At 48.0% G+C, this 12,210-nt stretch overlaps 4 protein-coding genes across 4 annotated transcripts; 2 read left to right on the forward strand and 2 right to left on the reverse strand.

The window, feature by feature from the left end:
- Window positions 1-409: 409 nt before the first annotated feature.
- Window positions 410-2,055, reverse strand: DFL_006068 (uncharacterized protein; the record flags this gene model as incomplete). The annotated part of the gene is made up of 4 exons (XM_067635423.1): window positions 410-489; window positions 549-687; window positions 743-1,951; window positions 2,047-2,055. 4 exons carry the CDS (start codon window positions 2,053-2,055, stop codon window positions 410-412), a joined length of 1,437 nt encoding a protein of 478 aa, XP_067489855.1.
- Window positions 2,056-4,494: 2,439 nt separating this feature from the next.
- Window positions 4,495-8,138, forward strand: DFL_006069 (uncharacterized protein; the record flags this gene model as incomplete). The annotated part of the gene is made up of 5 exons (XM_067635424.1): window positions 4,495-5,639; window positions 5,694-6,801; window positions 6,861-7,273; window positions 7,359-7,954; window positions 8,032-8,138. The coding sequence occupies 5 exons, from the start codon at window positions 4,495-4,497 to the stop codon at window positions 8,136-8,138; spliced, it is 3,369 nt and encodes a 1,122-aa protein (XP_067489856.1).
- A 466-nt stretch (window positions 8,139-8,604) lies between these two features.
- On the reverse strand, window positions 8,605-9,972 carry DFL_006070 (uncharacterized protein; the record flags this gene model as incomplete). The annotated part of the gene is made up of 5 exons (XM_067635426.1): window positions 8,605-8,748; window positions 8,821-9,147; window positions 9,225-9,296; window positions 9,361-9,452; window positions 9,618-9,972. 5 exons carry the CDS (start codon window positions 9,970-9,972, stop codon window positions 8,605-8,607), a joined length of 990 nt encoding a protein of 329 aa, XP_067489857.1.
- Window positions 9,973-10,207: 235 nt separating this feature from the next.
- Window positions 10,208-11,810, forward strand: DFL_006071 (uncharacterized protein; the record flags this gene model as incomplete). Its single annotated transcript, XM_067635427.1, has 6 exons — window positions 10,208-10,354; window positions 10,425-10,569; window positions 10,643-10,705; window positions 10,764-10,859; window positions 10,921-11,046; window positions 11,116-11,810. 6 exons carry the CDS (start codon window positions 10,208-10,210, stop codon window positions 11,808-11,810), a joined length of 1,272 nt encoding a protein of 423 aa, XP_067489858.1.
- Between the last annotated feature and the right edge of the window lie 400 nt (window positions 11,811-12,210).

Genomic DNA, 12,210 nt, shown 5'->3' on the forward strand with positions numbered 1-12,210 from the left:
GTATTTCTTGAAGCCTCTGAAGGCGTTGGTTGGTTCGTGCTTGAAGCCTGTGGCGGGAGAGGTAGAGGTTCGCGAGATTCAAGACATTGCTATTCTAGCCAGTAGACAGGTGGTAAGAAGTGAGTACAGGTGTGACAAGCCTATCGCTCCTCTTCCCACGAGCCTGCCGTTCTAGTGAAAACATGTGAATGTGAATGATCTCGGTCGGAGAGGGGATTGGATGCGTGAATGATGCAAGGTGGGAAAAATCAAAATGTTAACAAGAAAAAAAACAAAAACAAAACACCCTGGACGCCGTTAAATCATGGTGAAAAGAAACAATGTCCGCATATCACCTGCCATGCAAGATTGGTGATCACGGAAAGTCAAAAGGAAGGAAGCAAAAGAGTCAAGACAGAGAGATCTCTGCTCACAAATCGACAGGCTCGTTGAGATCAACCTTGTAGTGAACAGCAGCACTCTTGGCCCAAGAGCGAACCTTGATCGAAGCTATATAAATATACAAGTTAGTGGTAGGTTATCGGAATACAGGTTGTGACAGCACATACCCTTCTTGAATTTCTTGTCAGCATATTTCATGAAGAATGCCTCGTGCTTAACTGGGCGAGCGAGGTAGTCGACCATGAGCTTGAAGACAGGCATGATCTCATCTTCAGTGTACCCAGAGTAGTGGACAAGGCTTGCATTCTACAGAATTGTTAGTATGGAGACGCGACGATATACCGAGGCGGGGGAGAAATACCCATGAGCCACGGTTGTACATTTTCCTAGCCATGTACATGGAAGCGGCAGCAACGAGCGAACCTGGATACTCGAGGAAACGGTAGTCGAGGAGACTGACTTCCATGAGGTACTTGGCGAAGGTACGGGTGCGAATATCGTAGTCATCGGCCTTGGAGATACGGCGGAGGAAGTTCATGGGGTTAGGGTACGACAGGTCGTAGTCGAGGGTGCTGAGGATGTAGCGTTCGGCTCTGAGAAGTTCATCTTCGACGTAGCCACCATCGCTGACATAGATGAAGTTCTTGATGGAAGGAGAGTAAACCTCTTCGTACTTAGCAGCGACCCACATCGCAGCAACGCCAACAAGCTGGAGCTTATCCAATCCGACCTGCTTAAGTCCAAGGAAACGGTCGATAATGTTGACTGTGAGATAGAGGGTCTCTGGGAGAAGGCGGAAGCGGGTATGAACTTCGATGAGCCAGTCGACGAGGATTCCACGCATCTTCCATTGCAACTCATCCTGGTGATCCATATATTCGGGGTTTGCCATGCTCTTTGGTTCCAAATCACGGAGGTAGGCATCGATTTCTTCGGCGTATTCAGCGACCATCAATGGGTCGTCATCTTCTTCATTTTCGAAAATGATAGCTGGTTGAGGCTCGACAACACGGGTCCTCTTGCTATTCGGCTCGTTGGCAAAAACTTCTCCCTCCTTCTCGAGGGCGGTAGGTTTTTGGGCGGTGACTTCCTTTGTCTTGGCCTTGACCTCGGCAGCAGCGACCTCTGGCTTCTTCTCTTCGACCGGGGCTTCATTCTCGTTATTGTTTTCGGCTTCGGCGACACGGGCGGAAGAGTTGGAGCGCTTGCGAGGGCGTGCAGCAGCGGTCTTAGCGGTCTGCTTGACCTCAGCAGCCTTGACCTCCTCGACAACCTTCTCCTTAAGAGCGGTGCGAGACTTAGTCTTGGTAACCCCAGTCTTCGTAGCGAGGGCGCTCTTGACTGCCTTCTTGGTCTCTTTCTCAAGGGAACCGTCCTGACCAGCTTTTTTAAAGTTGCTGACGTCCTCGAGGGCAACACGCTTGCGATTCAAGGGCTGAGAAGCCTTGGTGGTAGCAGCGGTAGTCGAGACCAGAGTCTTGCCAACAGTCTTGGTTGAAGCACGCGTGGCTCGGCTGGCAATGCCTGCATTCTCATCTTGGTTCTGTGCCCTTTGGCGGGTGACACGTTTCTATACAAACACGATTAGAGAAATGTTTTTATTCTTCAGATGCGAATGGATGCATAATAGATAGAAGGAAGAGGAAGAATGTGAGAAAAACTTACGGCTTGCATCGTGTCGAATGTGTAGACTGATGTCTGTGAAGGGTTATATGTGTATGTTTGGAAGTATCCGAGATCAAACGATCAAGGAATAGAGACTAAATGTAAGTGAAAGGAACGACCTTGTTAGTCTGACATGCCATGAAGGTGAATGTAGATTAAGATTTGTGTATGAGGAAGGTGCAAGGGAGATATGTGAGGAATATGATAGGAATGAGGTTCCGGTGGAGACACGGTGCAGCGGTAGCAGCACCCCAGCAACAAAGAAAATAAGACATAAATAGATGAAGAATCGATGTCAGAGAGTGGAGACACGTACGCTAAGAGTTTCACACCGTTGGAGAACGGCTTGTTAGATCGAATTCGTAAAGGTAGACGCGGTTTTCGTGGACTGCAAACGGTGGTCGTGAGAAGGGTATTTGCAGGTGGTAGTCGTGGGAGTGGGATATTGAAATTCACGTCGAGTATCGGAAGAAACGGAGATGATGAGAGAGCCTACAATGATCTAGAGAGGTAGGTCAAGGAAGGGAAGAAGAAAGAGAAAAAGGAATTGAAGATGTGTGGCCAAGCAGGTTAGACGCAAGGAGGTGAAGGTCAAGGAGGTTGGTGATGTCTGAGAAAGACTTTTTATGCCCGGCTAAGAATGGAGATATGGCTATATGCTATATAGCTGAGTCTGCAGTCGGTCGTCGAGGTGTTTGAGGCCAGGATATCGACGCTGTTGTATTTGCTATTGCTAGGGAGACGGGGACTGGAGGAGATTTTGACGATGCCGAGCAATGGGGGAGGTTGGTTGTGATGCGTTTTCCACGGTGTTGAGGCTCCTTTTGGCGTTGTTATGAGATTCCTTCCTGACCGGGAAAAAAAAAAAAAAGGAACAGAAACACGGCGGGCGGTTACGCTAGGACAGTGCACCGCAACCGGTGATAATTGCTACCGTTATCACTTTCTCCAGTGAGGCCTACAATCAATGCATTCAAGATCGAAGGAAATCTTCAATACGGGAGATGTGATATGTGATGAGGTGGCGATGAGGCGGAGAGAGGGAGAGATGGGTCTTGAATTGAATTGATTGATGATGTCTGGAACAGAATATTGGAAACAACGTTGAAGGGCACGCTCTCGGTGTTTAAAGGTGCCTAAACTGTTTTGTTGTTGTTGTTCCGTGTTGACAAAGCCCAGCCAATCAGGGCCACCAGCCAATCACCATCCAGAGTACTTGTAAACATTCTTCCCAAGTAGGCAACGGTCTCGGCTGACTAAGACACACCACACGAACACGAACAGTCAAATGCAGATATCGCGAAGAAAGGGCAATGCGGCCCAGTTGGGAATACAAAGGTTGGTTTTTGACGCTAATTTGACGCCCAAAGGGTACTTCTAATTGAGCGGGCGTTTACCTCATATGCATTACGTCCATTCCTGCAAATTTCCAATCCACTCTGGATTGATACTTATTACCGTTCATCCGCTCCATTTTTTTCTGGTGTCGATTGGTAAAAAACCTCTCTCTCAGTACGGGTTCTAAACCTGTGCGCAGAGACTCCCCTGCAGTGACCAGATGCGGTTTAATGCCTCTGCCAGTTTCCGGTTAGACTGGCGGACCTGGTTTGTGGTCGTGTGGTTGCCCCGACAACTTCTCAAAGTCGCAGGTGCAAACGATCAAGCCCCAACCCAGCCCGGCCTCGCTCAACGATAATACCCGCTGCTGCTTCATGCTGGCAGTGGTCCAGAGTACATAGCACACAAATGGTGGATGTGTGCTGGCTTCACTTTGGTTTCTCATGCTTTCTGACCAGAAGTCCACGACCCGAATCCAGCCAAAACAACGAGACGGACGAAATGTTGGACCTGAACGGCCATCCGTTGGCAATCTCGGGTAACCGCAGTGGAAATTCCTCACCAACAGTCGGGCTGATTGGCTCGAACAAGAACAAGGATACACGAACGAACACGCTCACGCATTCTGTGGCTGAACGGTCAGGATTCGATTCGTTCTGGCAGCAACCAGGCTCGGCGAGTGAGGCCATACGAGAGTCCTGCCACCGGTTCTATGAATTTATATTAGCGTGCATGCGCCTCTCGTCTGGGTATCCTTGAACCTGTGTCTGCATCATAGTTATTTTACAATATCCGGTCTAGACTATCGATATCCCGAACTTCATCGACGGATGGAGACAGCGGCAGGCCTCCGGGGCCCGCCCGTCGAGTGCATATGCAATCGCATGGATACCGCATTTCCACAACCGACGGGCCCGCCAACGCAAAAATCTTGTTTGCGAATTGCCTCACTGAGATGAAAATGACTAAACCAAAAAAAATGCATGTACCGTTCGCTCTCAAAACGCATCATCAATCTTGAATTCTTTCCCCCTGATCTTCCTTTCGTTATATTAAAGAAATAATACCTGTTCAATTGCTGTTTTCAACAATTGGGGGTGATGATGCAGTATGGACTCTGCAAAGGCAGAGACTTCGGCCGACGCTGCTCGACGTCGGAATACCACAAGACGTAGGTCGTGCGATTCCGGATCTCCAAAGCATATGCATACCCATGTGCGTGCCGGTACATCGACACCAACAGATCTTGAATCCCAGTCAAAGTGCGCTGTCGATGTCATTCCAAATACCATCCCAACTGATGACCGACAAGTGCGATGGTCAGGTCTTGAGTCTCATGTCCCAAGACCCTCCATTGATCGATTAAAGTCCGGCCAATCCTCGCCCGGATCAGCATGGACGCCGCCATATACGAAGGTATACCGAGGTTCCTTCGCTGCGACACCTATATCCCGTTCCCGGCGAGCCAGCGGACAGGTTACGCCTCGGGCAGGTTCACTTGTCGCAAGTATACCTCTAGACCAGTTTATGAGCAGGCTCCAACTTGAAGCCGATGACCTAGAAGACTACGGAGTCGAAGAACTGCGGGATGGATTCTTCGATGCATCATTTTACAAAATGCCTCGGAAAGAATTGGCAACTGCGAAACAGAAAAGGAAGATAAGATCACCTTTCTCGGTGCGCAAGTTTGTTCAATTGCAGAAGGATGGGATCCAACGGTTCATTTGGAGTATAAAGCATCCGAAACGGCGGAGTGCTTTAATGAGAGCTGTTACCGGGTACATGGTGGCATATATCTTGTGTCTTGTTCCAGCTATAAGAACATGGCTAGGACATTATCATTTTATCATGATCATAGCTACCATTATCAACCATGCCGGACGAAGTATAGGTTCACAGATCGAGGGTACCGTAACAACCATCATAGGGGCCGGTATCGGGATCGGAGCCGGTCTACTAGCTTTGTGGATATCAACGGTATCCGGCCCAGCAAGGGACAGCTATGGGGCCTTCTTATCTGTCTGCTTGCTTATTACCCTTCCAATGTTAGCTTGGGCTAGAGCAAGATTTGCCAGAGTCTTCCAGTTGTGTATCTGTGCAGGATTTGCCCTGTTCTTTATGATCTGCGAGAGAGTCGGACCGACCCCATCATACCGGAAGGCATGGGAATTCGGGATACCTTGGGTTTTGGGCATGACCATTGCTCAGATTACCAATATATTGCTGTTCCCGAACCCAGGAAACGTTCAAATAGCGTACGTACCAATCGCAACCTGCGATTTAGTTATTTTATACTTACGAGAATATAGTCGTGCCCTACACAAGGCGCTCGACGCAGCCATAGGTGGACTCGAGCTCCCGCGCCCATCAACTGCTCGCCAGCGTGTGAAGATGAGCAAGGAAATCGTCGAGATGTCGATCGCAGTCAGAGACTTCAGATCAGAAATAACAATCTCCAAGATCTCACCCGAGGATATGACGGATTTGAGAAACAACCTACAGGCAGTCATCCGAGACTTCCTACGCCTAGAGTGTATAGCCCCCGTTTTCGAGCCTCCGAAGGAAGAACAGCAACCACCAACTGGCAAACCCCTCGAAGAAACCAAAATCCATATTGAAGCAGAGAGCGGTGATGAGAGCGAGGACGACGAAAAGGTGGAAATAGATCGTATACGGGCTGCTCTCGCCGAACCGAGCCGCGAGATGATCAATATCATGAAGGATGCTTTGGAAGCCTGCGATACGCTTCTGATGCAAATTCTACACCAAACGTCGTTCCTTCCGCCAGAGAGGAGAAAGAACACATGCGATTGCGAAGTCCTTGCGGACCGAATACTCGGAGTAAGAGATAAGCTTGAGGAGGCCCATATGGTTTGGGTAAACGTCCACCCAGCCGATGCCAGTTATACTATCATCCAAATCTTCCTTTTCACGTCAACGCTGCTCCAAGCATCCGATCAAGTCACCAAGCTCGTAAAATCTACCGGCTCCATTGTTAAGAAACGGCGTGGCGCCAATTGGAGTTTTTACCTCCCGAACTATCCACTCGAGAAGCTAGTCTACCGGAGTAATCCCCAGGTCCGCCATGATCGAGGCGGAACCACAACGGCATTCTACTTCCGAACTATGAAAGACATTGCTCTTCTCATGAGTAAGATTGCCGGAAAGGCGTGGGTTCCCCACTCCGACCTCACTGCAAAACCAGCACCTCAGAAGCAAGGCGAGAAGACGCTGAGATTTAGGATCTGGGAGGTACTCCACGAACTACAAGGATTCGAGGCAAGGTTTGCGCTAAAGAATACGATGACTGTCTGTCTTCTTGCGATACCAGCTTGGCTTGACGATTCGTCAATTTGGTGGGATGAGTGGGAGGGATGGTGGTGCATCGTGGCAGCATGGCATCTAATGCAACCTAGAGTATGTTCTCTCATACAAATTTTAAGGGGTTTATAATATCTCATACTAATATCGCATAGGTCGGTGGTAATCTAAACGATCTCGCAGCAAGACTGGTAACGGTCGTCCTCGGAGCCACCTGGGGCGCTCTATCATTCTTCGCAGGTAACGGAAACCCATACGTCATGGCCGTCTTCGCCCTAATGTTCGCAATCCCATTTTTATATCGCTACATGCTATCATCCCATCCGCGCTCCGGACTCATCGGCTGCCTGACATTCACCGTTGTTTCCATGACTTGCAAGAACTATGAGGGAGTAATCCCTCCTCATAGGATCGCATATACTCGAGGAACTGCGATCATAGTTGGTGTCTTGGCTAGTGTCTTTATAAACTGGTTCTTATGGCCATTCGTGGCTCGTCATGAACTTCGAAAATCCCTAGCAAACATGCTGATAAACCTCAGTATTGTCTATCGTACTGTTGTAGCAAGGTACGTCGCACGCAAATTTAATATCGGGTTACCTCATCATGCCATGTCCTTCAAACTAACACTCCTTCTTTCTTTTCCAAAATAGATACATTTACCACGATCTCGACTACGTGCCCTCCCCGCAAGACATAATCGACTCCCAAATCCGCGAAGCTAAACTCCGCGAAGGCTTCGTCCGTATCCGCGAACTCCTCCAAATGACCGAACACGAACCTCGTCTCCGCGAACGTTTCGACCCAACCCCCTACGAACACTTAATCGATAGTTCCGAAAAGTTCTTCGATCATATCATCGACGTTCGACAGGCTTCGTTGTATTTCAGGATAAGTGGGGATAGAGATGTGGCACAGATGATGTTATCGTGTAGAAGGGATGCTGTTGCGACCATTTTGATGAATTTGTGGGTTTTGGGCGGGGGGTTGAGGAGTAGGACACCTATTCCCAAGTATTTACCTTCTGCGGCTATTGCGAGAAAGAGGTTGTTGCAGAGGATTGAGGATATGGATTCGGAAGGGTATTATGAGAAGAGTATGCATGATGGGAAGGGGAAACGGTTAAAGTTTACGGAGTTGGAGCAGTTGGAGCCTGAGCATATTTTTGTAGATGGGCCGGATGGAAGAAGGGAGATTAAAGATGGGAAGGAGAGGCATATAGGGATTGACAAGTGGGCGCATTTCTATCGTAAGTTTTTCTATTTCTACTTTTATTTTATTTATTTTTTTACCATAAAATTGCTAATGCCCGTGTGTCGGTTTTAGAGTATGCCTACTCCTCGATTCTTAATGAGATCGTACGGGAGCTGGAGCAATTACAGATATACACGAAAGCGATCACTGGTGAATTGAGCATTGGGAAGTTCGATTGAAGGTAGGGTAAGGTTGGGTAAAGGGTATAATCGATCCCTTCGAGTCTTTTTTTAGCATTTTATCAAGATCACCTGGAGCGATATCATAGACGGGTTTTGGACGGTTTGGTGTATTTCTTTACTTTATACGAGGCATCATCTGCAGGCTTTTTTTTTGCAAAATAGTTTTATGCAAATCATGGTCATGTATTTTATAATCTTTAATACGACATTCGAAGCGGCATAACGCCATGATCCATTTCTAGATAACAAAGGTCCCCGATACCTCCGAAAGACAACCTATGGAACGTAGGCTAGAACATCGCCAATTAATGACGCCAAAGCTTCAACAGTACTAGGCAACAACCAGTCTAACAAACGCGATGGAAGAGAGAAAGAAACAAAAAAAAACTCCGATGATCTAGAAGCTAGCTCTCAAATCAAGTGGTAAGTTGGGATTGCGATACCCAGGAAGTTGCTTCCCACCCTATGAGGAGAAACTTCCCGCCCCGGTTACTCGAAGAACCTCGCCTGTGTATGCAACCACATACTTCGATGGATGCCAGGCTACCGCGTGGGCTGGGTAATTCGCTTTAATTTCGTGGACGTATTCCCCGGACTCGACGTGCATCTATAATATTTACGTTAGTCCCCCAGAACAATACCCGTACATTTAAAAGGAAAAGGAAGGTGCAATACATACCACACTAATAGGCATACCCTCATCGCTCCCAGCCACCAAAAATGCCCCGTCAAAACTAAAACTCACACTCCTCATCGGATGATCCGATTTATCAAATGTCCTGAGACATACCCAATCCGTAGTGTCCCATAGCGATATCAAGGCGTCATTACCGCCCGTCGCAATATATTTACCCGACGGCGAAAGATCTAGGCAATAACAACCCGCGGTATGAGCGTTAAAGGCGTAGATTGTTTCGAGGGAAGGGTAAGATCGTAGGACGATTTTGCCGGAGGCGTGGGTTTGGAGGAGGATGGTGCCGTTGTGGGAGAATGTTGTTTGGAAGGTCTGGGAGGGGAAATGTTAGAAATCAGAGGGTTACTCTCGAAGGAGGTGATGGTGTGCACTGGGAAGAATATACGTACCGTGTCGTTTCCTTCGTCGATCGTGTTTACTACGGCGTTCTGTCGGAGATCAAGGATTTTGATTTTGTTATCCTGTAAGAATTCGGGTTAACTATAGTTCGATATATGTGATGAACGGATAGATAAGACGGGGTACCTTTCGCCCAACAGCCACAACATACGCATCAGGATGATACGACAGCGAGTAATTATCGCCTCCAGTCTTAATATCTTGCGTAGCTTTCGCAGCTATATACCCTCGAACAAAAAGACCCAGTCGTAGAAGAATCCAATCAGCCACCGTCGTTCCAGAATTATCAACCGTCCGAAGTCGAAAGGGAAAAAGGCAATTCAAAAGAATAAAAATCCATTCGTGAATCGGTAAAAGTGTCAATTATAGTGGAAAAAACCGACTTCTATAATCCCAAAACTTAACAACCCCGGAATCTCCAACCCCGCAGCTCGCAAGTCTTTCGGCGTGTGTGGGGTCCCATTGGACCTTCTCAGTAACTTGTAACCCTGTACCCTTAAGATCGGTACTACTTCTAACGTCCGCCTTCTCCGGATTCCAGATCTTGACGTTTCCGCCGGCGCCACCGGTGGCGATTCGAGAACCGAGGTTGTTCCAGGCTACCGTGCGTAAGATGGTACCGGAATGGCTACCGGGGTGGTGACGCGCATTTGGATCGTGAAAGGCGCGGATTTGTATGTCGGAGAAGTATTTTGGCGCGGCGGAACGGGAGAGGTAGCGGGTATTTTGGTTGGACATATCGACGGGCGCCTAGGGAGGGAGGTAACTGTAGACGCTATGGTTGTTGAAAGTGTAGTAAGTGCAAGAGCATTGCTTGCGATGAAGCTTGGAGAAGATCAAGTTCGAGATGAGGTTGGGACTGAGAGTTAGTTAAAGCGAGGTGCTCGAGAACCGGTCTTGGCGCGACTGGCGACTTCAAAATTGCAACAAGTTCAACTTCAAAACTTCTATCTCTCGTACGCGGGCAGTCAAGATGGCACAATTGCTCAATAAACTGCCCCATGCGGTCACAGACGCCAAATGTTACATCACCCGTGGTACCCTCCCGGCCGCCGTAGGTTCGGAGACATTGAACCAGCGTCCGTACACTACAATCCGGGGCCATGTCTACAATCAACAGGTATACTTCAGTGACCCGCGAAATGTTGAAAACACATGTCAAGATAGATCCATCCTAACAATACGAATAGGTCGACCTTCTCCTTCCGGATGAAATCCGCGAGCTTGTCCAAAATCAGCTGGACGAGCAGCTCAAACCTCTCCAATATCATAGAATATTCATGGGATTGAAAGATATCCTCGAAAAAGAGTTTTATAATCACTATATCCGACGGGGTAGCGCATAAAAATTCTTTTTTGAGGCCCGAGTAAGAGGTGTATTGGAATATATAACTAATTGGATTTTCAGGGAATATCCTACTACTTAGTGATGGCAGAATTGACGTTGACGATGTCTACTGCTTATACAACGGTAAGGTCTTACGGATTATATCGACTCGCTAGGGCATATTCTAATCCATGATCTATAGGCAAACTATACCTTTTCCTCAGAAAAGACACATACGAGAAAGCAGGATTAGTTGGCAAGCAAGCCACATTCGGCGGAAGGAAGAAGGAACGGTGGGGTAGGCATCCTCCCAAAGTATTTCCTCATAAAGTCTCATATATTAACCCCAGCGTATACAGTAATCGAACTCAACCTGCGGGAAACGCATATGGTCCATGGAAGGAAGGCTTTCGACAGACTGGTCTGGAGTTTCACAAATGTTTTCAAACAACAGAATGCATGGTTATTCTGTGACCTACACCAAGGTTCGAAACCCTCCTCCTCGTCCGCCTCCCAGGCATTCTCAGCGACTATAATCTAATGGATGAGTATAGAAGCAATAGACCCATCTACCACATCGCTAGAACCCACGGTAAAGGGCCTCACACTCCCCACGGTCATCAGGACAATCACGCCCACAATAGCCACCCCCCCAAACCCCATGAAACTCGCCTCGTTCACCCACACAACCCCCACCAAAAATTCGACAGAATACACCCGTGCAGTTTTCTACGACTGGGCCACCTCTCTCCACGAATGGCTCGCCTTGGCGAGTATAGCCGCCGATCGCCTAAACATCACAGACTCCATAGATCCGCTATTAAGCCGATACGGGCCTCCTACGGATGATAACATCACATCTACTTCCGAACACCACCAAGTTCACGCTCAAGGTAAAATGTCAAAAATCTCGTGGAGAGGATTCATCCCCACGGAATATGTTTCAAGGATATTTAATATTGTACAAGAAGTTGTTTCGAGGGATCAGTGGTTCTCGATAACGGTACATGGCTTCCAGAATGCACCGATCAGTTGGAAGGGTAGACAGCATAGTGTTGTTGGTGGCGGGATGGGGGGTGAGAATTTGTATACCATCTTGCGGTTTGCAGGAGGCAATGATACTGGCGTTGTTGGAGGGGGGGACGATGGTGATGATTTTATGGGTGATACGGAAGATGTAGAGGAAAGGATCGTTGGATCGAAGTATATTATGTGGGAGGTAGTCGGTGGAAGGGACGAGTTTTCTTGAGAGCTTCGGCGCTAAAGTACAGAGATCTTTACAGAATTAGAGAAGGGGGAGGAAGGGAAAAGGAATTAATGGGAATTTTGAGATTTAAACATTGCAAATTCCCGCAGACATTGCCTGAACAATGCCCTTTGGCGACCTCTGTGTCCAATTGAGGAGCCACGGTAGTAGAAGGGCAGAAGAAGAAGTGTCATGACTTGTAAGTGATATCTTTGGGCAGCCGGATTCGCGAATCCACGGTAATCCCCTAGGCCCTGTTCCCGAAACCCGTCGATACCAATCGGTTGGTGGTCGTGAATACAAGGGCTAATGCGCGTTACCGTTCGTTATATTATAGCGCGGGATGTCGTTACCTCAGAAGATCATAGGTCCATAAGCTCATATCGGTTAGAAAACGTGCAAG

Source organism: Arthrobotrys flagrans (assembly GCF_004000055.1).
Source record: "Arthrobotrys flagrans strain CBS H-5679 chromosome Unknown unitig_9, whole genome shotgun sequence".
Classification (NCBI taxonomy): domain Eukaryota; kingdom Fungi; phylum Ascomycota; class Orbiliomycetes; order Orbiliales; family Orbiliaceae; genus Arthrobotrys; species Arthrobotrys flagrans.